Here is a 26,448-nt window from a genome sequence, read left to right as displayed (position 1 = left end):
TATTAATTAAAAATAATAAAGTTAATAAGGGCAAACCAGTTATAAGTCAAGTTTTGATGATAGTAGAACTAGGGAAATCATACTGGAGATAGAGAAACATGACGAGTTTAGAAGATATTTAGAGGGTCAAATTACAGAGCCTGGTAATGTATTTGGGCTGGGGCTGAAGAATGGTTTCTGGCTTGTGTGAGTGGATGGATGGAGTGGCCAGTCACTGAGTGTGGGAACATCAAAGAAAATCCAAGAACTATAGAAAGATTTTTTAAAAACTCCCTTTTGGATGCAATGAAATGAAGATGACTTTGGGAGCTACAGGAGGACACACGAGTTGCCTTGATGAAGCCAAGTGTTTAGTAGGTGTTTGCTGCAAAACTCATTTTCAGTGGTCCACTGTCATCACCATTTTCAATATCATATATTAATTTCTTTTATTATTATTACTATGATTTTTTTTTTACCAGAGCATCCATAAGTTCTATGGTGACAGGGTTGAACTTTGGCCCTTTGGTGGCTCAGGTATGAAAATCTTTTTGCATAAACACTATGCTTTCTCCCCCATCCTATATATTAACTTCTAACTCAAGCCAGAGAGCATGCTTCTCTTATCACTTCCTTTTGTCCTGTGGTCCTCTTCTTTTTTTTTTTTTAACTTTAGGTATTTAACTTGATTGGACAGAGAGAGAGAGATGGGAGGTAAAGAGGGAAGGAGGGGAGAGAGAGAGAGAGAGAGAGAGAGAGAGAGAGAGAGAGAGAGAGAGACCTGCAGACCTATTTCACTGTTTGTGAAGTCTTCCCTCTGCAGGTGGGGGCCAAGGGTTTGAACCCAGACCCCTCCGCATTTTAATATGTGCACTTAGCCAGATATACTGCTGCCCTGCCCTCCTCCTTACCTTTTTAAGAAGTGAGACCATTTCCTGTGACCAGGCAGAAGGGTAAGACACGATGGCTGTCTCAAACATATGCACGATTTCCTTGCTGGAAGTACTGGAGCGAATGTGATATGGCCTCTGATGGAAGAGAAGAACAGAAAATAATTATTTTTATTGGATGGAAAAAAAATGTTGCTTTGCAAATATACCCAAGCTAAACACTTAGGCAGTAAAATCTCAAAATATTTTTTCTTATTCTTTCCAGATAACTGGTAGTACCAGGTGCATATGTGAGCTAGCATTGCAGATTTTCTTATTCTGAAAAAAAAAAAAAAAAAAAACCAGGGGCAGAGGCATAGCTCACTGGGTGGTGTGCGTGTCTTCCCGTGTGTGAGGGCCTGGCACCAACCACATGGGAGGTGCTATGACACTGAAGGATGTTTTGGTGTCTCTCTCCCTCCATCTCTCTATCTGAATAAAGAAGCAGTCCAGGAGTGGTGAAATCAAATGTGCAAGAGGCCCCTGACTATGTAACAATTATGATAATAATAATAGTAGTAGTCATTTATAAAAAATAACATCAGAAGTCTATGTCTTATGAAATCTCATACTTTTTTTAAATGCTAGCAATTCTGTATGGCTAAGGTGTTTTTGTGGGTTAAGACCATCTCTGAGATATTGATTTGGAACTATGTTATATGGTTAGTTGCACTAAGTATGTCCAAGTGGAAGTTTTTAAAAATTGCTATTTAAATGTTGATTATAGAGGAATCCAGAGTTCTACTATACACCTATTTTCCCTTGTTTGATTCGCAGTTAAGTTCAGGATAGAAAGCTATCAAAAGCAGCCTCGGAGCTCAGAGGTGCCACAGTGGATAAAGAGTTGGACTCTCAAGCATGAAGTCCTTAGTTCAATCCTGACAACTACATATGCCAGAATGATGCTCTGATGCCTCTCTCTCCCCTCCTCTTCCCCTGTTCCCCCTGTCCCTTTTCCTCTCCTTAAATAGGAAAGTAAAGCTACCAGGAAACTTTACCTCCAGTTCCAAAATACTATGAGCCCCTGTTTCTATACAGTGGAGCAGTGAATAACATTAAGCAAAAGTATTTTATTTATTTATTTATTTATTTATTTATTTATTTATTTATTATGCTTGCAAGGTTATCGCTGGGGCTCTGTGCCTGCACTACGAATCCACTGCTCCTGGAGGCTGTTTTTCCCATTTTGTGTTGCTCTTGTTGTTGTTGGATAGGACAGAGAAATTGAGAGAGGAGGGGAAGACAGAGAGGAGGAGAGAAAGATAGACACCTGCAGACCTGCTTCATTGCTTGCGAAGTGGCCCCCTGCAGGTGGGGAGCTGGGGGCTTGAATCAGGATCTTTATGCTGGCCCTTGCGCTTTGTGCCATGTGTGCTTAGCCCGCTGCACTACCACCTAGCCCCTGCAAAAATATTTTTGTATTAGAGAGTATTAAGTTTACCTATAATTTTAACTCCAGGCTAGAGAAACCAAATCACAAGAAGCTTTAACTACAGTTTTCACATATGTCCACTAGAGGGCAGCCATTGCATATATTAATTTCTCTGTCATGAAGGATTTTCATGAGGGGATTTTCTCTTTAATGCGAACTGTGAGCTCCTTAAAGCCAGACATTATTTCATACTCACAGTTTGTCTAGTGGATCTAATCCCTAGTAGGTTCTTACAACATGTCAGCTGCATGAACAAAATACTCATAGTATATTAATAGGACGAATTAATACAACTTTGTACATTGATCATATGCCTGTCCCCTTAGAGATTCTTACTAAATAAATGTAGACTAATGGACTAAATTGAGAGCAGTGGAGGAGTTTAACTTTTCCCTGTTGTAAATCACTATCAAAAGGCACGATAGTATGATTTAGTGTTTGAGCCCTCAAGCAGATGAGTTTGAGTCATTCAATTTGACTCCCAATCCCCTCATCTGTAAGATGAAGCTACATCAACTGTAAAATGAGCTATCTCGTGAGATGGTTTGGAAATTAAATGTCATATATATAAAGTGCTCCAGAGAGGCTAACATATATTAGACACAATCTAAGAGAGCAGTAGTGGGGTGAACTAGGTGACCTGAATTCATGGGGTGAATGGGCAGGTATGAATGAGAGCCCTGAAGAGCCAGAGTCATGGAGATTGGTGATGAAAGGCTTAGCTCTCCTTCCCATGGCATCAGGGCCAGTTACTAGGTACCAGGAAGTGCTCAGAGATGAGAAGACTGGTGAGTCTCTCTCTCTCTCTCTCTCTCTCTCTCTCTCTCTCTCTCTGTCTAAAAACTGCCCTACACAGTCTTCCCTCAAATTTGAGTAAAGGGCCATTAATAATTCGTTTACCTCAGTAATGATACCGTGGGAAGAACCCATGTGACTCTTCCTCAGAAGAGAGAGGGAGTCACCTTGCTATCATATCTATGGGCAGGTTTCTTATCAAAAGGGGAGGGATGCTTACCCCAGGGGATGCTTGCTGAACGTCAGCTCTGTGTTGATCTGATCGTGCACCTGCCAAGCCACAAGTTACATAAAGACTGCATATGCACTCCAATAACCTCAAAAAAAATTCTGGAACTCTGGGTTTTACAAAGCCATCTGAAGAATTTACTGGGAATTACTAACACTTCACTCTATTACACTATATGCATCACATTAGAAATGAAATGTAGGGGCCAGGTGGTAGTACACCTGGTTAAGTGCCCACATGACTGTACAAGGACCCAGGTTCAAGCCCTTGGGCCTCACCTGCAGGGAGAAAGCTTCAAGAGTGATGAAGCAGGGCTGCAAGTGTCTATTTCTTGCCCTCTCTATCTCCTCTTTCCTCTCAATTTCTCGTTGTCTCTATCCAACAATAAATAAATAAATCATCAAAAAAAAAAAGAGGTGAAATGTAATAAAGTTCCAGCCATATTACATATTCTCTTTAAAAAAATCTTTGTTTTAGGCTGGTGAAAAAACTCACTTGGCAGTGTGTGCATCCCAGGCTTGAGCCTGACCCCCCTACTGCTTGGAAGAAAGCATCAATGTTATACCCTCTCCTCTCCTCTCCTCTCCTCTCCTCTCCTCTCCTCTCCTCTCCTCACCTTCCCTCCCCATCTTCTTCTTCTTCTCCTTCTTCTCTCTTCTCTCTTCTCTCTCTTCTCTTCTCTTCCTCTCTCTCTCTCTCTCCCTCCCTCTCTCCCTCCCTCCCTCCAGGATTATTGCTGGGGCTCAGTGCCTGCATTATGAATCTATTGCTCTTGGAGGCCATTTTCTCCATTTCTGTAGCCCTTGTTGTTATTGCTGTTGTTGTTGCTGGATAGGACAGAGTGAAATAGAGAGAGGAGAAGACAGCAAGGGCAGGGAGAAAGATAGACATCTGCAGACCTGCTTCACTGCTTGTGAAGCAACCTCCATGCAGATGGGGACCCAGGGCTCAAACCAGGGTCCTTGTACCTTGTGCGCTTAATCCTTACTCAAGTCCTTTGTGCTTTGTGCACCCAGCCCCATGTGTACTTTTTCGTTCTCTTTCTGCTTCTCTCTGTTTATATCCAAAAAAATTATTTTTAAATATTTTTTTTAGTCTGAGACCTGCAGATGAATGTTTAACAGATGAACTTAATAACCTCTGACCACTCACTGTAAGGTAGGCTGACAAGACTCTTGTTTACAGTCCAATTTTAAGACTACTCACAATTTCCAGTCATATTTTATATATTCTTTTAAAATTTATTTATAAAAAGGAAACACTGGCAAAACCATAGGATAAGAGGGGTACAACTCCATACAGTTCCCACCACCAGAACTCCGTATCCCATGCCCTCCCCTGATAGCTGTCCTATTCTTTATCACCTCCTTGAGGTCCTTCCACTTGACTTTCACTATCTCTGCAACCACAATCACTAGCGTTCTTCTTTAAAAATATATTTATTTATTATTGGATAAAGACAGAGAAATTGAGAGGAGAGAGGAAGATATACAGAGAGAGACACCTACAGCTCTGCTTCACCACTCGTGAAGTATTCCCCCTGCAGGTGGGGACCAGGGGCTTGAACCTGGGTCCTTGCACACTGTGATGTATGCACTTAACCAGGTGCTCTACCACCTGGCCCTGGTGACTAGTATTCTATCTGAACAAAGTAGTTCTTCAATAAATTCAGTGGGTGAGCAAAAGAAAGACATGATGAAACTTCTATGATTCAACCCAAGTTTACTATAGAGTTAGTAGTTTCTTTCCCTTCCCTTCCCTTCTTTTCCTTCTTCCCCCACCCTCCCTCTTTCTTCCCCCTTCCTTCCTTTTTCTTCCTTCCTTCTTTCTTTCTTTCTTTCTTTCTTTCTTTCTTTCTTTCTTTCCTTCCTTCCTTCCTTTCTTCCTCCATCCCTCCCTCCTTTTCTTTCTTTCTTTCTTTCTTTCCTTCCTTCCTTCCTTTCTTCCTCCATCCCTCCCTCCTTTTCTTTCTTTCTTTCTTTCTTTCTTTCTTTCCTTCCTTCCTTCCTTTCTTCCTCCATCCCTCCCTCCTTTTCTTTCTTTCTTTCTTTCTTTCTTTCTTTCTTTCTTTCTCTCTCTCTCTCTCTCTCTCTTTCTTTCTTTCTTTCTTTCTTTCTTTTTGCTAGAGTACTGTGAACCTGGCACCTCCAAATCTCAGCCATGAGAGTCTACTGTGTAAACCACTGTGCTATTTTCTTGGCTCAAACTGAGCAGCTCTGAAATAACAAAACTTCCAGATCATAACCATGTGCGTATGCATTGCTTTCCTCTAAAATCTTTTCTTCACTTCGTTTCTCCTTTTAATCTTACTGTGTTGCAGTCAGCTAGCCATACAGAATGATTTCTACATCTGAGTAAATTGGCTGATGACCACCAGAAGCAACTGGCTTCTGTGTCTTGTTCATGCCCTTTAGACAGACTTTAAGATATTTTTGAAAAAATCCTTATGGACTGTAGATTTATCTTAGATAGCCAAACAACCTTTGTCATCTTCTTTTTTTTAAGGTTAGTAATTTCTTTTTCTTCAATTTGATTTTTTATTTAATGTTTTATTTATAAAAAGGAAACAATGACTAAACTATAGGATAAGAGGGGTACAACTCCACACAATTTCCACCACCAGAACTCTGTATCCATCCCCTCCTCCAATAGCTTTCCTATTCTTTAACCCTCTGGGAGTATGGACCCAAGGTCATTGTGGGATGCAGAGGGTGGAAGGTCTGGCTTCTGTAATTGTTTCTCCACTGAACATGGGCGTTGACAGGTTGGTCCATACTCCCAGCCTGTCTTTCTCTTTCCCTAGTGGGGAAGGGCTCTGGGGAAGTGGAACTCCAGGACACATTGGTGGGGTTGTCTGTCCAGGGAAGTCTGGTCAGCATCATGCTAGCATCTGGAATCTGGTGGCTGAAAATAGAGTTAACATACAGAGCCAAACAAATTGTTGACCAGTCATAGACCTAAAGGCTGGAATAGTGCAGATGAAGAGTTCGGGGCCCTCCATTTTGTAGATTGCTAGTAGGAATATTTTAGTTATATTCCAAAGGGCCTATGGCTATACTAGTTTTTTTTGTTGTTGTTGTTTTGTTTTGTTCTTGTTGTTTTTTCCCTGAGCCTGAAATCTGATATGCAGGTAGATCCAAGTTATTGTCTGGGAAGGTGATGTCATGGCTGACAGAAGGACCAGAAAGCTGGATTAGGGAAGAGAGTAGCTCCCAAATAAAGGAAAGGTGTATAAATATTGTTGCCTGTAAACCCCATCAATTTGATGTGATCTGGGGCCCATATTCAGCTTAGGAGCCTATGTGACCTCTGCATCCCTGTAGATCTGAGCTCACATCCTGTGGTCCTAAGCTGGAACATTCCAAACTGCCCCAGTATCAGGACCCATCTTCCTAGGTGTAGCATAGAGTGTATTGTTCAGCCTCCCTTTGGAAGATCGAACATTCTCTATTGTTGTTAATCCAAGTTTAGGGCAAGGTCCTATGGGGGCCCGCAAAGGAGTCTATTGCATTGTTCTTGATAGGAATGACTGACAACAATGGGTAGAGGGATTTATTCGAGGTCTAGGCCCATCATGTCTGTTTGGGAATCTCAGGACTCCCTGAATAGGGCCCCAGCTGGTGGAATGGCCTGATAGTGATTAAAGAGTCATCGTTAAAGTATGCCAGTCTCTTGCCCTTATTCAGCTTTTGCAGTCCTTACTTTGATGAGATTAGCTTTGGAGTGAGACCTTTGTCTTCTATACCTTATTTTTCTAGTTGTAAAAAAAATTCAATCTACGTTAATTCATCAACTGCCAATACTGTGGATTTATATTGATTCACCAACTCAGGACCTATTGACTGAATTCCTACTATTTTTTTTTAGATTTTATTTATTTATTAATGAGAAAGAGAGGGATAGAACCATACATCAATATGGTACACATGCTGTCAGAGATCGAACTCAGGATCTCATGCTTGAGAATCTAATGCTTTACCTACTATGCAACCTCCCAGACCACCTTACTATGTCTTAGAATCTTTTCTGGGCATTGAAGAAACAATGAAAGAGACAGACAGGATGTCTACTTGTCTTCCCTGGTGAATCCTATAGTCTACTTAGGGAAACTCTAGATACCCTTACAGAAACACACACACACACACACACACACACACACACACACACACACACAAACACACACACGGGGGGGGGGAGATAAATATATATATGATATGAAAGAAATTACAAGGTGCAATTACATAAAACATTAAACAGTTCTGAGGCATCATCTACATTAAGGGTGAGACTGCAAAGAATAAACATGCTAGAGAAGGTAAAACGCTGGATGGGAAGAGAGGAAGTGTTATGGCTAGAGTCACATTTCAGGAGCATACAAGCAAAAAGAGTCGCACCTAAGAATGTACAATTAGTGTGGAAATACATACATGCTTATCTTTCAGAAGGTGGAAAGTAATACTGATACAAAACCAGAAGAGACACAGACCTTCCCTTCAAAAGGACAGCGGTGGTTAGGCAGGACAAAGAGTGAGAAAGGCTACGGGACACATCTGTCAGGATCACTGCAGAGCCCAGAAACTATGAGCAGTTTTTCAAGTGTAGATAAGAATGTGGAAAAGCAGAGGGAAATCACTGTTGCAAACCCTCTCTCTGTGGGTTGCTTGTATTTGTAATTAAATGCTGGGGGTTCCTATATTCAGATTAGCTGTATTTTGAAACATAATTACATACATTCTAGCTGCGACTTCACTAATAGAATGTGTCAGAATTAATTTGTGATAATTTCTTTCTCCTGTCATTCAATATCCATCTGTTACATTCCTGCTTCAAGGCAAATACCATGTATGATTCCAACCTACATAAGATATACATGTTACCTTCAATTAATGTAAAATTTATAATATATGAGATATAGTTACACAAAAGTTGATGCACCTGGGAACATTTATAAGGATAATACATTTACAAAATGAGCTTGCTAGCCCCAAATGAAAGATTCTGGGAGAAGTAGAATTTTTTACTTTATATCTAAAGTAAACAATTATCAACGGAAAGAGAAAACATTATTTTTGCTAAAATAACAAAAAGTGTGTGTGTGTGTGTGTGTGTGTGTGTGTGTGTGTGTGTGTGTGTGTGTGTACGGATGTAGCAAGGTAGTATCCTTCTAAGAACAGACAATGATGAAGTGAGCACAGCCAATGGTTACTTTTGAAGAAAGAATTGGATGGTTAAATAAAGGTGTTTTCTTGTTTTTTTGTTTTTTTAATTGAGACTTTTTCTTTACTGTGGGAGTGATAGTTAAGCTTTACCTTCATTGTTAGGGTTTCTGTGTTTTTCAGCAATGTTATTTGTTAGTTTTTTAAGATACACTGAGGCAGAGAAAGTGAAAGAAACCAAAGTACCAAAGCTTTTTTCAATGAACTGGGGGCCAGGCTTGAACCTGAATGTATACATATTTTGCTAGCTTCCAGAAAATTTAAATTCAGAATGGTAACATGAGAAATCAAATATATAAAAAATGTGAAAGAACTGAAGATCACTTTAGCTCAGATGATCCCAAACTTAAAAAGTGATTTTAAGAAGGCCAGGGTTTACTTTGGGAAGGAGAAATAAATGAGTAAATAAATAAATACATCTCAAGGGATAAGTAAATAAATAAATATATCTCAAGGGATGCTTCAAGGATAGGAGGTGAATCCAAAGAGGTCACAGTGAGTGAAAAAGATCATAGGTGAAGGGATTTAAACTAAAGCAAATCTGAAAAAAGTAGCCTGTACTAACAGGCTATTAATGACAAGCTAAGGCACCTGGAAGGGGGAGGGTAAGGAGGGAGACAGAGAAAAGTTGTCAAGTAGCATTTAAAAAAGAGCATTAAAGGGAGCCAGGGATGTGCAGTGGTGCACTAGGTACAAAGTGTAAGGATGATGGTTCAAGCCCCCACTCTTCACCTGCAGGGAGGTTACTTCACAAGTTGTGAAGCAGGTCTTCAGGTGTCTATCTTACTCTCCCTCTCTCTATCGTCCTCTCCCCTCTCAATTTCTCTCTGTCTTATCAAATGAAAAGTTAAAAAGGGGGGAGCACCAGAAGCAGTGGATAGTGGATTTGTAGTGTCTGCACCAAGCCCCAGTGACTGGAGGCAAAAAAAAAAAAAAATCAGATCTGTGCTTTAGGAAACAATAATAATCTGACAACATAGACGCACAGATTTCAAGGAACTTCCATAATTAGGGTTGAAAAATAAGTTTTCATAGCAACCCCCTTTTTAAAATTCCTTCCTTCCTTCCAATTTTTTAAAAATATCCTCATTTATTTATTGGATGGAGGCTGCCAGACTCGAGAGGAAAAAGGGTGATAGAGAGGGAGAGACAGAGAGACACCTGCAGCACTGCTTCACCACTCACAAAGCTTTCTCCCTGCAGGTGGGGGGATGGGGACACAGACCTGGGTCCTTGCACAAACCAGGTGTACCACCACCCGGCCCTTTCAGGCATTTTCTTAAAGGGAACTACTCTACTTTTCTAGCAGCTAGAAGCCAAGTGACAGGCAGGAACCCAGCAAGACAGGACATGAATTGTGTTGCATTAATAATGCACACTTGCCTTGGGGATATGTGTCTGAGTTGGAGTTGTATACTGGGTCTATAAAATGACTTTCTTTAGATAAACAGATACATTGACACAGAATGTAAGGAAACTGTGAGGTTACGGTTGAGCGTGGTGGAACCTCCCATTGAAAGATAGGTGGTTGAGGAACACGGTCTTCCTGTCAGCCTCTCTCTACCAGAGATTGAGCATGGGAGAGAACAGCCTTCAGGTTCAGCTTCACCTGTCAGACTCTCTGCCTCACAGGGACTCTGCATTCCCAATACAATAGCTTACTTCCTTGTCTTTAAACCAAATGGTCTGCTTATTCTAAAGCTACCAGAAGTTATCATACCTGACCCATCTTCTCTCCACCTTCAGGACACCTCCCTGTCTGCTAGCCATTGATAACCCTACTTCCTCATTCCCAAAACTGCTCTCCTGTTTATACAGATGCTATCAGAGGCCCCTTTTCTCACTTCTTTGTTCTTGCCCTTCTGAATAAGACTATAACCAAATCTCACCCCATGCACATCAAAGTCTAGCTTCCTCATTCCTTAGATCACTCACCTGATAGTTTTCCCAACCCCTTACCTCTCTCTGCCCCTTTTCTGCTTTAATCATATATGGTATAAACAAGCTACCTCCTTCTCCAACCCCTTAAAAGCCTTGCCTTTCTGATCAATAAATGGATCATTGCTATTAGCTTGGTCTTGGGGTCATCTCTTGTCACGGCACTAGCACCAGACACAGAGTGAGTCCCATAATTCTCTACCCCTGCTGCCTCGGGTGACATTCTCCTAGGCCCCTGCATCTTCTGGGCAACAGGGTGGGCACGCCAGGAGTCTGCACCTGAGAAGAGGCCTCTCTACAAGAAGAACGGCAACAGAACACCTAGAGATGATTATGTCCATATTATTCATTAATTTTTAAAATTTATTCAATTTGAGAGAGAGATAGATAAAAATTCAGAGAGAAAAACCAGAGCACCGCTCAATTCTGGCTTATGTTGGTCCTAGGGATTGAACCTAGGACCTTGAAGCCTCAAGCATGAAAGTCTCTTCTATAACCATTATGTTGTCTTCATGTTTGCTCTCATATGTATGCAAGTGATTAATCCATGCAGAAAGCCTGAGGAATGTTACCCGGAGCACATAGAATAGCTGCTTTCACTGCTTAAAGGACTTCATTTTTAAAAGCAGAAAAAAAACTTAGTTCTTTCTCTTAAAAATGCACTTGTGAGATTGAGTGGTGGTGGTGCACCTGGTAAAGCAGACATGTTACCATGTGCAAAGATTTTAGTTCAAAACCCTGGTCCCCACCTGTGGGGGGGAAACTTCAGGAGTAGTGGAGTGTTGCTGTGGTGTCTCTTCTTCTCTCTGCTATCCTATCTCTTTCTTTCACCCTCCATAAAAAATTGCCACTGGGACCGGGGAGATAGCATAGTGGTTATGCAAATAGACTCCCATGCCAGAGGCTCCAAAGTCCCAGGTTCAATCCCCTTTGCCACAATAAACCAGAGATGAGCGGTGCTTTGGTGTTTCTCTCTCTGCATCTCTCTCAAAAATAAAATAAATAAAATTTTTTTTTTTAAATTGCCACTGACAGAGGTGGAGTAATGCAAGCACTGAGTCTTATCAACAACGCTGATGGCAAAAAATTAAAAATATAAACAATGGAACTTCCTAAAAGGTTAACCAAGAATGAGACATGCAATTAATTCCACTGTACCCGTCCTCTCAGCAGCTCATATGCTGTCACTCCCAGGGACCACCAGTCAACTGCAAAGGAGTAGCCCATCTCTCTTCTGGAGCTGAACATCTCAGGAGCTGAAAACACAGAAGAGTTGGGGTTGTTTTTATTCCCGGAGACCTTAGCAAATGCATCCCCTACATGCTCTGCCAGTGGCAAAAGAGCAATAGGGGAAAGGGTCTGATTACGTTCTGAAGTGTTCACCATGCCCTGCTATGGTGCTCACAGGAAGCCAACGGTCTCAATTCTCCTTCTCCCCAAGTAGCCATACTTGCCAGTTAACACATATGGGCACATGCAGGCCTTCATGAAAACATTTCTCTTACATTTATTTTGTGCATTTAAGAAAAGGTGGGGGAGTCAGGCTGTAGCGCAGCGGGTGGCGCAAAGCACAAGGACTGGCAGAAGGATCCCGGTTCGAGCCCTGGCTCCCCACCTGCAGGGGAGTCGCTTCACAAGCGGTGAAGCAGATCTGCAGGTATCTATCTTTCTCTCCCCCTCCTCTCTCCATTTCTCTCTGTCCTATCCGACAACAATAAAACAAGGGGAACAAAAGGGAATAAGTAAATAAATAAATAAATAAATAAATAGGTGGAGCACTAGGTTACATGTATATGTCACAGTGAGCAAGGACCTGAGTGTGAACCCCTGTTCTCCACCAGCTGGGAGAAAGCTTCACATGTAGTGCTGTAGGTGTTTCTCCCTCTCTCTCCTTCAATTTCTCTTTGTTCTATCAAATTGAACAATAAAAAAGGAAAGAAAGAAAGAGAGGAAGGAAGAAAGGGAGGAGAGAAAAAGGCTGCTGGGAGCAGTGGGTTCCTGGTGCAGGTACTGATCCCCAGCGATAAGCCTGGTGACAACATAAAATATAAAGTAAAATAAAAATCCTATCAGACCCCCAATGCATGGCTGACTTTAAAGTCAAGACAGCTGAGGAAATGCCATTTGCTGTGTTCATTTGGGAGTATGCAGTGGGGCCTGACTGTGTTGGGGTGATGAGCAGTGCTCAGTATTTGGCATGGTGGACACTGCATGGAAATCAGTGTCAGAGCCATGGGAGGAGGTGGGAGTGGCACCTGGAGCTCCAGCAGCTGTGGGACACTTGGACTTTGTAGCACAGATCCCTGAATAGATGTTAAGGGAAGGCAGAACTGCCGTTTCACCCCTCCAGCCCCCAATCCCTCAAGGCCCCTCTGTCGTATATTCCCAACCTCCTACATTCATATACTTCTGAAATTCTATCTCCCTCCCCAGGGCAACCTAGAAGCAGGAAGCACAAAGTCAGGGCAGGTTTCTTATCTCCTTGCTCACCACTCAACTCCCAGAGTCTAGTATGGATCTTAAGAGTTCCTCCATAGAAACTTTTTCAGTGAAAGACTAGGGATGAAGTAAATCCTTTAAAACACCTTGTACTGAGGTTAATACTGCATTGTGATATTCTATAGGTAATGCCATTGTATAGGTTTCAGCTGTGCATCCTTGTAAATGAGTATATATGTATTTATATCAAGTTCATCATTAAAACATCTGTTTAATTCTCCACCACACAGGTGACTTCTTTTACTCAATTCAGCTATCTCCCATCTCCCCTCCCCTTTCCCTTCTGGTAACTGCTGATTTGATTGTACAGTTGAAAAGTCTATCGCTGATATATATGTTATATTCATTATATGTTTTTCCTTTTTGTCACCAGAGTTATTGCTAAGGTTCCATGCCTGTGTGATTCCACAGCTCCCGGGTCAGGGCCTCTCTCTTTCTCTCAGTAGGGGTATAAAGAGAAGGAGAGACACCGCAGTGCTGCTCCACCACTCATGAAGCTTCCCCCATGGTGCTGCTCCTATCTAGTATGGAGAGGAGAATTTGGGTCCTCATTCTTGGTCACTCTACTGGGTGAGTCACTTCCCAGACCTCTTTATTTCCTTTCAGTGCATCACATAGAAGTGAAAGCACATACATTTTGGAAACATTTTTGAAAGCAGCCTTTCTCCATCTAGCTTATTTCATCAAGTATGATGCCCTCTCAGGCCATCAATATTGTTTCCAATGGCAGGATTTCATGTCTATATCTGAGCAGGGCTCCACTGTGGTATATACCACGTCTTCATTCACTCTTCAGCCAGTGGACAGGTAGGCTGTTTCCAGTTCTTGACTGCTGTAAATAGTGCTGCAGTACAATGCATTGAGAATGCAGATATCTCTGTATTCGTGTTTTTGTATTCTTTTAAGTCAATAACTAGAATTAGAATAACAGGACTGAAGTTGTTTTTTTTTTTTTTTTCTTTGAAACAAAACCACTGCTGAGCTCTGGTTCATGGTAGTGTGGAGGTTTGAATGTGGAACTTTGGAGCCTTAAGGCATGAGAGTCCCATAATCATTATGCCCACTAGGGCTGATCCTTTTTTTTTTTTTTTTTTTTGAGGACCTTCCAAATTGCTTTCCAGAATGACTGTAAAAACTTTCATTCCAAAGCACAAGGACTGGCATAAGGATCCCGGTTCAAGCCTCTGGTTCCCCCACCTGCAGGGGAGTCGCTTCACAGATAGTGAAGCAGGTCTGCAGGTGTCTATCTTCCTCTATCCCTCCTCTCTCCATTTCTCTCTGTACTATCTTCCCCTCCTCTCTCCATTTCTCTCTGTACTGTCCAACAATGACGACATCAGTAACAAAAACAATAAAACAACAAAGGCTACAAAAGGGAATAAATAAATAAATAGTTTTTAAAAATTTATATTCCCACCAGCTCCTACAAAGGTTCTCGCTACATCCTCTGGAACAACAATATGTTGTCTTTTGGATCATCACAGGATCGATTAATTAAGAAATGTTTACAGTCAGTAACTCTGAGTTCAAATCTTGCCTATACCATTTATTGTGACCTTGAACAAGTTAGTTAGCTAAACTTGAGAATTTTCAACATGAATACCAAAGTATTGAGAACTCAATTGTAGGGGACAGCAGATAACTCATCCAGTAGAGAGCACACTTTAAACATGCCTGAGGACCCAGGTTTGAGACTCCAGGAGACACACAGGAGGATAACACAAAGGGGAAGCTTCACCAGCAGAGAAAAGTGCTGTGTGTGTCTCTTCTTTCTCTGTCTCCTCCTCCTCTCTTTGTCTCCTTCTCTGTTTTTCTTTATGGGGGGTGAGAAGGGGGAGTCAGCCAAGAGTAGTAGAATTGTGTAAACAAAAAGCTTGAGTGAAGACCTAGTGGCAAAAAAACAAAAAGAAAGAAAAGGAAAAGAAAAAGAAAGAAAAGAAGGTGGGGGGAGACAATAGTTGAAGTGTATTATCCAGAGCAGCAAACATCCATGAAAAAAAAAAAAGGATTTTTTTTTTTCTAGTCAGTAACTTCACACACAGTGGACACAAATTTCCGAGTAAGATATTGGCCCTGTGCAAAGGAGATTGATGTGAGAGGGATCCAGGCCTGCCCACCCAATGCAGTGAAGTTCTCAGTAAAATCCTGGGGGAGACATCCAATTTGAAAGTTGGACTGTAGCCACTTCAGTGCCAGGCTTGACCTTGACTGCCAGAGCTGGCTGCAGCAGCACTAAGCAGCCCTAGTCCCTGGTGAATTCACTTTTCATGCATCACTACCCCAGTCTGCAAGGCACAGCTCTCCATGTAAGCCAGGGAATAATGGTCCTGACCATAGTGTCCTCGCCTCAGACTAGATGGGAACACACTACACTCTTGCTTTCCCCAGCCAGTATCATGCAACAAGTCACTTCACACAAACCCCAGGTGGCAGATGTCTCATTTAGAGACACTACAGAGAATCTGAGGGATAAATAGACCACTGGGCTGAGAAAATTCCCAGCAGAATAAACATCACTCTGTAGCCACTGAGTATTCTATTATTCTCCAAGAATCTGACTGCTTTTGTGTGTATTCTTTTTTGTCTTCTTTTCCTTTATTTTCTGCCATGATGATCATGTGTTCAATTGATCCTTATACTTCACACAGTGTGCACTGAGGAAGTCTAGAACAGCATTAAAAATAACACATCAGGGGGTCGGGCGGTGGCGCAGTGGGTTAAGCGCATGTGGCGCAAAGCGCAGGGACCGGCGTAAGGATCCCGGTTCGAGCCCCCGGCTCCCCACCTGCAGGGGAGTCGCTTCACAGGCAGTGAAGCAGGTCTGCAGGTGTCTATCTTTCTCTCCCCTTCTCTGTCTTCCCCTCCTCTCTCCATTTCTCTCTGTCCCATCCAACAACGAATTGCGTCAACAAGGGCAATAATAATAACCACAACGAAGTTACAACAAGGGCAACAAAAGGGGGAAAAATGGCCTCCAGGAGCAGTGGATTCATGGTGCAGGCAACGAGCCCAGCAATAACCCTGGAGAAGGAAAGAAAAAAAAAAAAACATCATGGGGAGCTGGGAGATAGCTTACTAGAGTGCACAGTTTACCATGTGTGTGAGATGGATTTGAGCCTATGACTATCACATGGGAGTTCCTGCCTAGGAGAAATTTCACATTGAACAGTGCTGCAGAGACTCTCTTTCTTTTCCTCTCTAGCTTACCTCTATCTCAAAAAAAAAAAAAAATGCCCCCAGCAGCAGTAGATATGTGTAAGTGTGGGTGGAGTAGAGCCCAAGCAAGAAACCTGGTGGCAAAAAGGAAAGAAAAATGGGACCGGGCTATAGCACATCCAGTTAAATGTGCATAGTATTAAGTGCAAGGATCTCTGTTTAAGCCCCAAGTTCCCCACCTGCAGGTGGGTCCCTTCCCATAGTGAAGCAGGTCTGCAGGTGTCTATCTTTCTCTCCCTCTCTCTGTCTTCCTTTCCTTTCTCCATTTCTCTCTGTCCAATCAAACAACAACAGCAGCAACAACAACAACAAGGGAAAAAAGATGGCCACCAGGAGCAGTGGATTCATAGTGCAGGCACTGAGCTCCAGTGATAACCCTGAAGACACAAGAAAAAAAGAAAAAAGAAATGAAAAGAAAAACAACATCACCATGGCAATATGCAAAAACCTAATAGGAGAGTGGTTTCTGAGCCCTCAAAATGCTGACTATAGCCAGAGATATGGAGAGCTCTGACCACTCTTCCAGAAGAGTCTCGGCTTCTGAGAGGCACAACTAGAGCTGTTCAGAAAAGAGAAAAATAAACACACCAGAACGATTTAACATGAAGCTATAAACAAATGACCATTAATGATTACATAGGCCTCTCCTGGTCACAACCACAGGGACTCACCACTGTCCTGAGTTTTACGTTAGCAAACGTTATGCCTTTTTCACATAGATTTGCTATCTGCATACACAGGTCTTAGCAATGCTTTAGTTTTGCCTATTTTAGTTATATCTATTACATCCTATTTGTTTCTTTTTATGTCTTGATTTTCTTATTCAATATTATGTTTGTAATTTCTATGCATATTGGTGCAGAGTTTGCTTGCACACTCAAAGCTATGTGGGTGGACAGCAGTTGACCTACTTGTCCTATGGTTGAGAGCCGGTGGTAGTGCACTGGGGTAAGCGCACATAGTACGAAGTACAAGGACCTTAGCAAGGATCCTGGTTCAAGTACCGTCCCTGGCTTCCCACCTGCAGGTGGTGGGCAGAGGGTGGTCACTTCAAAAGTGGTGAAGCAGGTCTCAAGTTGTAAGTGCTGGGCACATTATACTTATGCGTGTTCCTGGGCACGTAAGACTCCAGTAAGTCTGTTTCTTTTAATAAACGGCATCGTCCTAGGAGGGAGACTGATGGAGCTAGGACTCATGTCTTCTATGTATGTTCTAGAAAATGTCCAACTATTTACTAAGCTGTTTGTACTCATTAACACTCTGACCAAGAATGTTTCAGAGTCCCTTTGGTTCAACCTCTTCATCCATACTTGGTATTATTAGACTTCAGGATTTGGTCAATCTGTTGAATCTTTAATGCATAGTCTTTGATTATGATATTGAAACTGGCACTCCTTTAATTACTCACCAGCTAGACGACATTTTAACATACTTTCCATTGTTTGTCTTCTGGATTTTAAATTATCTGATCTGTAGACTGTGGTCAGAACATAAAGAAATGACCAAAAGCCTAATCTATACAGTTAGTGCAATAGAAATAATTTAGAAATGATTCTAAACATAATACAGAAAAAAATTGTGAATAATGAAACATTTCTGGAAAAGGATGAAGAGAGACGCTGTGTGCAATATGTGAAACTATTTTATGAAGGCACAATAATTTATATTTGAAAGTCAGTAAGTGTGGACATTAATATATAAAGATATCTTAGGATAAAGCTATTTTAAATCAGCATGGAAAGGAGCTTATTTAAGCATGGCTTCAAAAAATTAATCAATAATCTAAAAAAAAGTCTGAGCCAGGCTAGGTATCTCAGTATGTTAGACCACAAAACTTAGATGTCTGAGGCCCCAGAGGTTGCAGGTTCAATCCCTGGTACCACCTTATGTCCAAGTTGAGTAGTGTTTTGGTATTTCTTTCTCTCTCATTCATAATAGATAATTTTTTTTAAAAAAGAAGCACTGACAATTAGCACATATCAGTCAAAGTAATATATAGCTGAATTAAGTAAAAAAAAAAAAAAGAACAAGCTGTAACAATAATAAAAAATATTAGGTAATCATACTTGGATGTAAAAATGTCTTACTAAAAATAGCTTCAAAAGTAGAAACAATCAAGTGAAAGACTAATGAATTGGTGGTGTCATAAAACAGCTCTTTATGTCCAAAATGTCATAGGAAAACTGAAAATAGGAAATAATATTTATAACATATAGAATACTCTAGAATTTAATATTGTAATATAGAAGGGGCAAAAATTCTTTATATAACTAATAAGAAATATCATAATAAAATGGCAATGGGGAAAAAAGATTTACTGCCCTAATGTTGAGCAGAGACTATGGAACAATTTACAAGAGGAGTAATTTTAACATCACAGTGAATTAGAGTTTGAATCATCTTTTTGGGAGGAGATATTGACAGTACAGCCTGTTGTGCCTAAAGGAAGTGAATGTCTTCAGACCTTCCCAGAACAAGTGAGTGGAGAGTAACAAGAACTCTCAGGAGGTAAATAAATTACTAGTACATATAACTACTGACCATGAATTCTTTGAATGCATCCTGAAGGAATAGTTACTTTGTGAAATATATTTCTGCTAGCAGGATTTTCATTACAAATGCATTTAAACTTCAAAATGAGAACTTCATATTCACCAATTAGAATTTGCTAAATAAATGCTGGTAAATTCCTCTAATTTTGTAATATGTAACCACAAGGGTCAGGCAACGGAGTATCTGATAGAATGCAAACATTATAGTGCAGAAGGACCTAAGTTCAAGCCCCCAGGCCCTTCCTGTAGGGAGGAAGCTTCATGAGTGGTAAAACATTGCTGTAAGTGTGTATTTCTCTCCCTCTTTATCTCCCCCTCCCCTTTCAATTTCTTTTTGTCTCGATCCAAACTAAATAAACAATTAAAAAAGGGAAATATTTTTTTAAAAAATCAATGGACTAAGGACCAGGCATCTGACTCAGCAGGCATCATGAGTTACTCTATCAGTATCTAGTGAATGCGGCTCAGTGTGCCTTGGATTTAATCCCACTAGATTAAGTTTAACCAATAATATTGCTTGCCTTTGTCACTTCAAAACATGATGGTATACAATGAATTATTTTTTGATATTTATTTATTTTCTTTTGTTGCCCTTGTTTTATTGTTGTAGTTATTATTGTTGTCGTCATTGTTGGATAAGACAGACAGAAATGGAGAGAGGAGGGGAAGACAGACAGAGGAAGAGAAAGATAGACACCTGCAGACCTGCTTCACCACTTGTGAAACGACTCCCCTGCAGGTGGGGAGCCAGGGGCTGCCTCGATCTGGGATCCTTTCCCTGGTCCTTGAGCTTTGCACCATCTGTGCTTAACCCACTGAGCTACCACCCGACTCCCGCAATGAATGATTTTTAACATCTGCTCACAACTATTAAGTGTCTGGCTTCGTTTTCTTATTGGGTAGAGGCATTTCTTAGTGTTAGTTTACTTTGCTGCCCAATATATTTTAAACCCTTTTACTTGTTAAAACACTGATTTTGGGGATGAAGAAACCCAACCAGCCCACAACCAGCAATTCCATCCACCAAACCATGATACAAACTCTTGGGCACACCCTGTTCTCTAGGCCAGTACAGTTCAATAGAACTTTTTGCACAAAAGCATCTGGGAAATGCTTTTTCTGGGCTCTCTAGTACAGCAGCCACTATTAAGTATAAGTACAGTAACCACTGGTTACTGAGCACTTGAAACATGACAAGTGCAGCTGAGGAGCAAAAGTCTTAAGTTAATTTAAATTCAGACATCACATCCGGCTCCTGGCTACTAAACTGGACAGCACAGCCTGGCCCAGTCCAGAGGCAATTTGGTTCAAAAATCAGCTCTGGAGAGAACAAGTGTCAGAGAGTGATGAACTTGGGGTCATCAACACTCCTCCCTAGGAAGCAGCAGCAGCCCCAGCTGTAAAGGGGAAGAATCTCAGAGCAGGGAGTATACCCCAGGCCAGCCAGATGAGGTTAGCCAGCCACTTGGCCAGGTCGCCAGTGCTGTACTCTTTGGTGTGGAAGGTTCTGGTGAGGAGGTTGTAGAAGGAACCATAGCACATAGCCACCACTGTGCATGTGAGGCAGATCAGGCTGTAGGGCATGTTGAAGTCCAGCGTTGGGAGGCTCACCAGCAGTGGCTCTGTGTAGAGCCGCGCAAAGTAGCTGGAGCTATCAGAGACTGGGAACAGGGAGTTGAAGAGGGGGCCACAGATTGGCTGCCACCATGCTGAGAACAAGGGCGCTGAGGACAGATGGGATGACACAGAAGTCATGATTGGGATCTGGGGTGCACTCAGTCCACTGGAGCGGTGCACATTCAAACTGGATGGAGACCTTGGTGACTGAATTGGGCGGCAACTGAATCAGCATCTCCAGGAGGTGGGGCTACAGCTGGTCCTGGGAAGGCTGATAGTGGATGTAAGGTAGCTTGTTCTCCTTGCCCTTGAAGGTAATGGTGAGGGTGTGCACATACAGCTGTAGGCACTAGGGAACAGCGTCCAGCAGCAGCACGGGGGAGGCCCAGTAGGGATGGGTGTTGTAGAGCACCATACTCAGCTCTCCATTCTGCAGCCCATAGCCACTCACATACCGCTGGGCATGCAGGAAGGGCACGGGTGGGGTCTCATTATCTGGGGGTTTCTTCCACTTGAGCTGGAGGTTGAGGCTATGGGAGTTGTTGATCACAGCTGTATCAAGCAAATCATAGACAGCGTAGGTTTTCCAGGTACCCAGGATGATATCCTGGTATGTGGTGATGGGAGGTCGGCTCACCTCCAGAGTCTCATTGTCCTTGTTGTAGCTGGTGATGTCCACATAGACTTGGCTCTCAGAAGGCAGGGGGCAGGGCTCAGTGAGGGTGCGAGAGAACATCCACCAATCTTTCTTCCCTTGCCCCTTGATGAAAGTGTCAAAAACAACAGTAAGGGTCGGCTCCGCTCCCAGGAGATACTAGTACAACGTGCATTTCTACAAATGGGACAGATGTGCACTTCCTGGGAGTGGTAGCTAGTGTGGAACAAAGGATCAGGCTTCAGCAGCACAGACAGGGCCACCTTCGATCTATAGGGCAAGAGCTTCTCAGTGCAGACAATCTCTCATGGCAGCACAGCATAGTGGAAGAAATATGATCAGTGCCAGGGGTTTGAAAGAGGCAGTGGGAGTAACTGTGTTGGTAGAGTTGATGAAGTTGAGAGAGGTGCAGAAGATCCCTAAGAGGACATTACTGAGCTCCTTCCAAAATTTATCCACATCAGTCATGATGTCTTGAAACCAGACCCAGAGTTCTGCACCAGATGGGGCCTGCAGAAATGGTACCCCCCAGTCAGTATCAAGTCCTCCAGAAACCTTGTGTGAATGAAAGGTGTAGCTCCTGAAGAGAAGACTTGGAGATCAGCTGTCCCAGGCTTTGGGAAAGAGCCTGTAATGAAACACTTCCTGTTGCAGGTCTGAATCCCAGCGCGTGCAGAACTGGAATGTGGTGGCCACATTTCCAGAAGGCAGCTGTGTGATGACAAGCTCCTCCCACAGCTATTGCATGGGGTCTCTGCGGGGTCCAAGTCAACTAGTCCCATGAGGAACAGACCTGACAGAGCGAGCTGTGGTTTATGTATCTGACTTTCACATTTAAAACACCTGAATTCCCAGGTTAATCCCTGACACCACCAAAAGCCAGAGCTAAGCAGTAAAACAAACAAGCCACATTCACCTTATATAGTTTAAAATTAAATCCAATGAATATATATATATATATATGGAACCACATCACTTGATTTACACATGTGGATGGTGGAGCAGTCTTAATCATAAAAAAATAAAATAAAAATTGGACCCTAGTTGACTCAATAACAGTCTGTACCTTACAAGTAAGTGTGAGGCTTTGGGTTTGATCTTTACCACAGCAGAAGAGAAACAAAGGGACAGAGCAGTGATGCACCCGTTAGAGCACATATCTTACCATGTGTAAGGACACCCTCCTCAGCTGCAGGTGGGAGGCTTTGTGAGAAGTAAAGCAGTGTTGCATGTGTCTCTTTTTCTCTCTCTTTCTCTCCATTTCCCCTTTCCCTCTCAATTTATCTCTGTCAATAATAATAATAAATATAATAATAATGGAAAACATGTTGTTCTGGCACAAGTGCCAGTAACCAGCCTGAGTGGCAACTTAAAAAAGAAAACAAGAAGAAAAAGAAAAATGAACACAAGATAACAATGAGGACATTGAGATAGGTCACCTGGGAGGGTGCCTGCTTTACCATATATGCAGCCCAGGTTCAAGATCAGCTCCTGAGGCACTGGGGGCAGGGGGAGCTTCTGTGCTATCATGACTTTCCCTCTGTCTCTGTCTCTGTCACTGTCGCTCCCCTACTATCCAAAATGATCAGATATGGCACAAAAATTAACTCCAAATTGATAAACAATTTAGTTGTTAGACAGAAACTATAACATACATAGGAGAAAACACTGTCAGATCACTTCACAATGTTTTCTGTGGAAATGTTTTCAGACACTTGAGTCCAACATCAAGGAAAATAAAAGCAAAAATAAACAAACAACAACAAAAAATAGGACTATAACAAACTAGAATATTTCTGCTTAGCAAAAGGGACCATCGCCAAAGCAGAAAGGCACCTTGCAGGCTGGGAGATATTTACAAAAACAAATAAATAAATAAATAACCCTATAAAATATGAGGAGAAAACAGAATTTTCACAAAAGAAGAGATTCAGATGACTAGTAGATATGAAAAAATGCTCAATGTCACTGAGTATCAGGGAAATGCAAATAAAAACAATGAGTTAGGACATCACAGTTGTGAGAACAACATACATTAAAAAGGACAAGAAACAAGCGCTGAGGAGAATGTGGGGAAAAGAGAACCCTTCTACACCTTATGGGAATGTAAATTGCTTCATCCCCTTTGGAAAACAGCCTAGAGAGTCCTCAAAACATTAGAAATAGCCCTATAGGGAGTCAGGTGGTAGCACAGCAGGTTAAGCGCACGTGGCGCAAAGCACAAAGGCCAGCTTAAAGATCCCGGTTTGAGCCCCCAGCTCCCCACCTGCAGGGAAGTCGCTTCAGGTCTCTATCTTTCTCTCCCCCTCTCTGACTTCCCCTCCTCTCCATTTCTCTCTGTCCTATTCAACAACAACGACATCAATAACAACAACAATAATAACTACAATAATAAAAAAAAGAGCAATAAAAGGGAATAAATAAATAAATACTAAAAAAAATAGACCTATCATATGATCTAGCAGTTCTTCTAGCTTCTTACCCAGAGAACACAAAATCATTTACCTGGAAGATCAATGTGAACCTATGTTCGTAGCAGGACTATTTATAATAGCCCAAACTTGGAAATAAGCCAGAAGTCCAAAGACAGATGATTGTCTAAGAAAGTTATAGTATATACATAAGAAAATATCACACAACTGTATAAAAAAGATAAAATTTTCTCTCATACCACAACTTGTATGGAACCTATGTGAATCATGTTAAACAAGGTAAGACAGTAGGGGAAGAAAGAAGAAAACCGCATGAATCCACTCACAAGGGGGGCTAAAAAACAGGAAAAATGGGAAAACAGGCTACTTGATGATGCGAGTGAGACACAGATACCTAACATGAAGAGATTAGAAACTGTACTTATATGACAACAACTGCCTTATAAACCATTCTTTCCCCCCCAATAAGGTGATATGATGGAGAGAAAAAAAAAGTAGGCCCCAAATAGGAGTAATGAAACCCTGTTAGTGATAGAATAAAAAGGGGGTGGGGTGGGTAACAATGATAGAATATATATAGAGAGAAAGACAAATAAGTAGCATGGCGAAGGAGTGAGTTACAATTCCTCTGTGGTGTGTTTATTGACCAAGAGGAATGAGGAAGCATAGAGTTCAGATTTAGGCCTCTGATACCAGGCCTGAGGGTTGTAACTCTAGCTCTGTGTTGGGTAAAGCATTGACTTCTCAGCTTGCAGGTTCTACAGTAGGAATAACTTTAGTATCTGCTTCATGGAATTTTCTGTGGTTTCGAAGAGAAGAGCTCAATAAACAAGATACAGGTATGTCTACCTGAATTGCTCTGCCTAAATTGACATACAGCCATTTAGAAAACGCAAATAAATGTTTTTAAAAATGTCTCAATTCCTATTTCAGGGAGAAGCTGGGTTTTTCTAAGGTTGGACAGAGCTTGTTTTAAATTAGACTTACTCAATTATTAGCTGCGTGATCTGGGACAAATTACTTGGCTTATTTTTCTTCTGCAAAATGGTGATAATTACCCTCAGCCCCATGGGGTTGTTGCGGAAAAAATAAATGAGTACATGGAGGTAAAACATTTAGCACACTGTCTGCTCCACCGAAGACTTCCAATAAATATTAGCCATAGTTAATTGCAAGGGTGCCGTTGGAGAGGTTCCAGAACCTTGACGAAATTCCAATTTCCTTGTTCTGTGTTGTGAAAAGATGAGAACACCAGCTTGGAGGAGAATTAAATCACACAGATATTGTATTTAAAATCACTAGGGAGAGGAGAGAAAGGTGGCTTCCCTTTCCTCCCCTCACCATGGAAACCAGGCCTCGAAAACCCAGATGCACATTTTCTGATTTGGCTCCAAGAAAATAGCCCTTAATGTGGAAACCCAGGAAATAAATAAACTCATCAGACCAGCAGGCTCCAGTATTTCTCTTTATTACCTGAGGCCCGTGGTTGGGGGTAATAAATAAATTCTGGGGGCAGAATCAGGTGTGTCTGTTATTTTACAAGTGACAAAAGAGATCTGTTCTCCCCCACTGGTAATGGAAAGTCTGGAGATTTCTGATTGTTCAAATGCCATAGAAAGGAAGGTTTGTGCCTTTTTCTTTTTCTTTTTTCACAGAAAATTTCTTTCTCTTGAAAAGTGAAGTGGCCTGCATGTAGAAATTGTCTTCCCCCACCCCTGCCCCCCCATCTTTGGCTTTCCTATTTAGGATGATAATGAAAAACTCAAAGTGGTATTATTCTTGCACTTGCTTTCAGGTTCAAATTATTTGGCTGGTGAATTACTCAGTCAGTGCAAGTTCACTTCACCTCTGACTAAATTCCCTCCTCTCCCCTCACCTCCAGTTTAACTTGCTTTTATAATTTCATTGAATTACAGTAGCATTAGGAAGAGTCTTCATCATCTGCTCACAACTATTATCTGCCTAGCCTCCCTTCTTTTTACTGAATAGGGGTTCTCTTAATGATAGGTCAGGCTGTTGCCTAATGTACATTCATCCCTTTTACTTCTTAATACATTTACTTTACATACTTGAGAATTCCATCCTATGGAATTAATTAAAAACCAGTCTCTCTGCCGATTTAAAGTCCCTCCATGCCATCAGGCTGGCTTCAGCTACCCTGGAGTAGAAATGACAGAAAAGAAATACACACATTCACCCTCGGCTATAAATCTATCTCTGGTTTGGTTCTCACAGGTCTCTTTCTCACTTTTCCCTGGAACCATTTTTTCTTTACCATTTGTTTTAGGACACAGAAGAAGAATCATGGAAGTAGACGGATCCTAACAGAAATACCTAGTCCCTGCTCCTGCTCTGGTGTGGTCTCCTTTCTCTAGATCCCTTTTTATTTTTTAATTGACATGAGAGTTATTGCTGGGGCTCAGTACTTGCATGAGAATCTATAGCTCTAATGGCCATTTTTTCCCTTTTTTTTTTTTTTTTGGGTTAAGATAGGAAAATTTGAGAGGAGAGGGGAAGACAGATAAAGACAGATGGAGAAAGAGCCCTGCCTCACCACTTATGAAGCTTCTCCCAGCAGGTGGGGACTGGAGTCTTGGACCTTAGTTCTTCTGCATGGTCAACATTTGTGCGCAACCAGGTATGCCACTGCCCAGTCACTCAGTAGCTTCTGCCAGTCCACATGACCCATGATCTCTGCAGAACTTTTCATCCCTGGATCCATGGTAGAATTACCTAAAAAGTTTTTGCTAACACAGTGCCAGAGACAGACTCTTATTTCATGTTATTTACTATTGAGTCACTCTTCCTGCCCATAAAAAATTTTTTTTAGAGAGTTCACAAGGGACCATTCCACCCTGCTGCACTTATGTGGTTCCAGAGCCTCAGGCATACAAGACAAGTGTGTCCTCCTGCTCAGCTGTCTCTCTGCCCCTCATCCCACAAAATCCAGAAGACCCTA

The 26,448-nt window shown here is 41.8% G+C and overlaps 1 protein-coding gene, 1 long non-coding RNA gene and 1 pseudogene across 5 annotated transcripts in view; all 3 read right to left on the bottom strand.

The window, feature by feature from the left end:
* The window catches only part of LOC132535287 (uncharacterized), a 422,795-nt gene that overhangs the window by 20,038 nt on the left and 376,309 nt on the right, over positions 1-26,448 (bottom strand). The window lies entirely within an intron of this gene.
* Positions 1-26,448, bottom strand: part of STK32A (serine/threonine kinase 32A) — a 171,566-nt gene that overhangs the window by 20,038 nt on the left and 125,080 nt on the right. For all 4 annotated transcript variants that reach the window (XM_016185286.2, XM_016185287.2, XM_007516361.3 and 1 more), the window contains 2 exons: positions 11,677-11,774; positions 891-1,007 (listed from right to left, as the gene is read on the bottom strand). In XM_016185286.2, coding sequence (XP_016040772.1) covers positions 891-1,007; positions 11,677-11,774 — 215 coding nt within the window. The remainder of the gene's footprint in view (positions 1-890; positions 1,008-11,676; positions 11,775-26,448) is intronic.
* LOC103107616 (GPI transamidase component PIG-T-like) lies at positions 20,006-21,518 on the bottom strand (annotated as a pseudogene).

This window comes from Erinaceus europaeus, chromosome 2 (genome assembly GCF_950295315.1).
Source record: "Erinaceus europaeus chromosome 2, mEriEur2.1, whole genome shotgun sequence".
Taxonomy (NCBI): domain Eukaryota; kingdom Metazoa; phylum Chordata; class Mammalia; order Eulipotyphla; family Erinaceidae; genus Erinaceus; species Erinaceus europaeus.
Note: the sequence above shows the minus strand (reverse complement) of the source record. Positions and strands in the feature narration are given on the sequence as shown.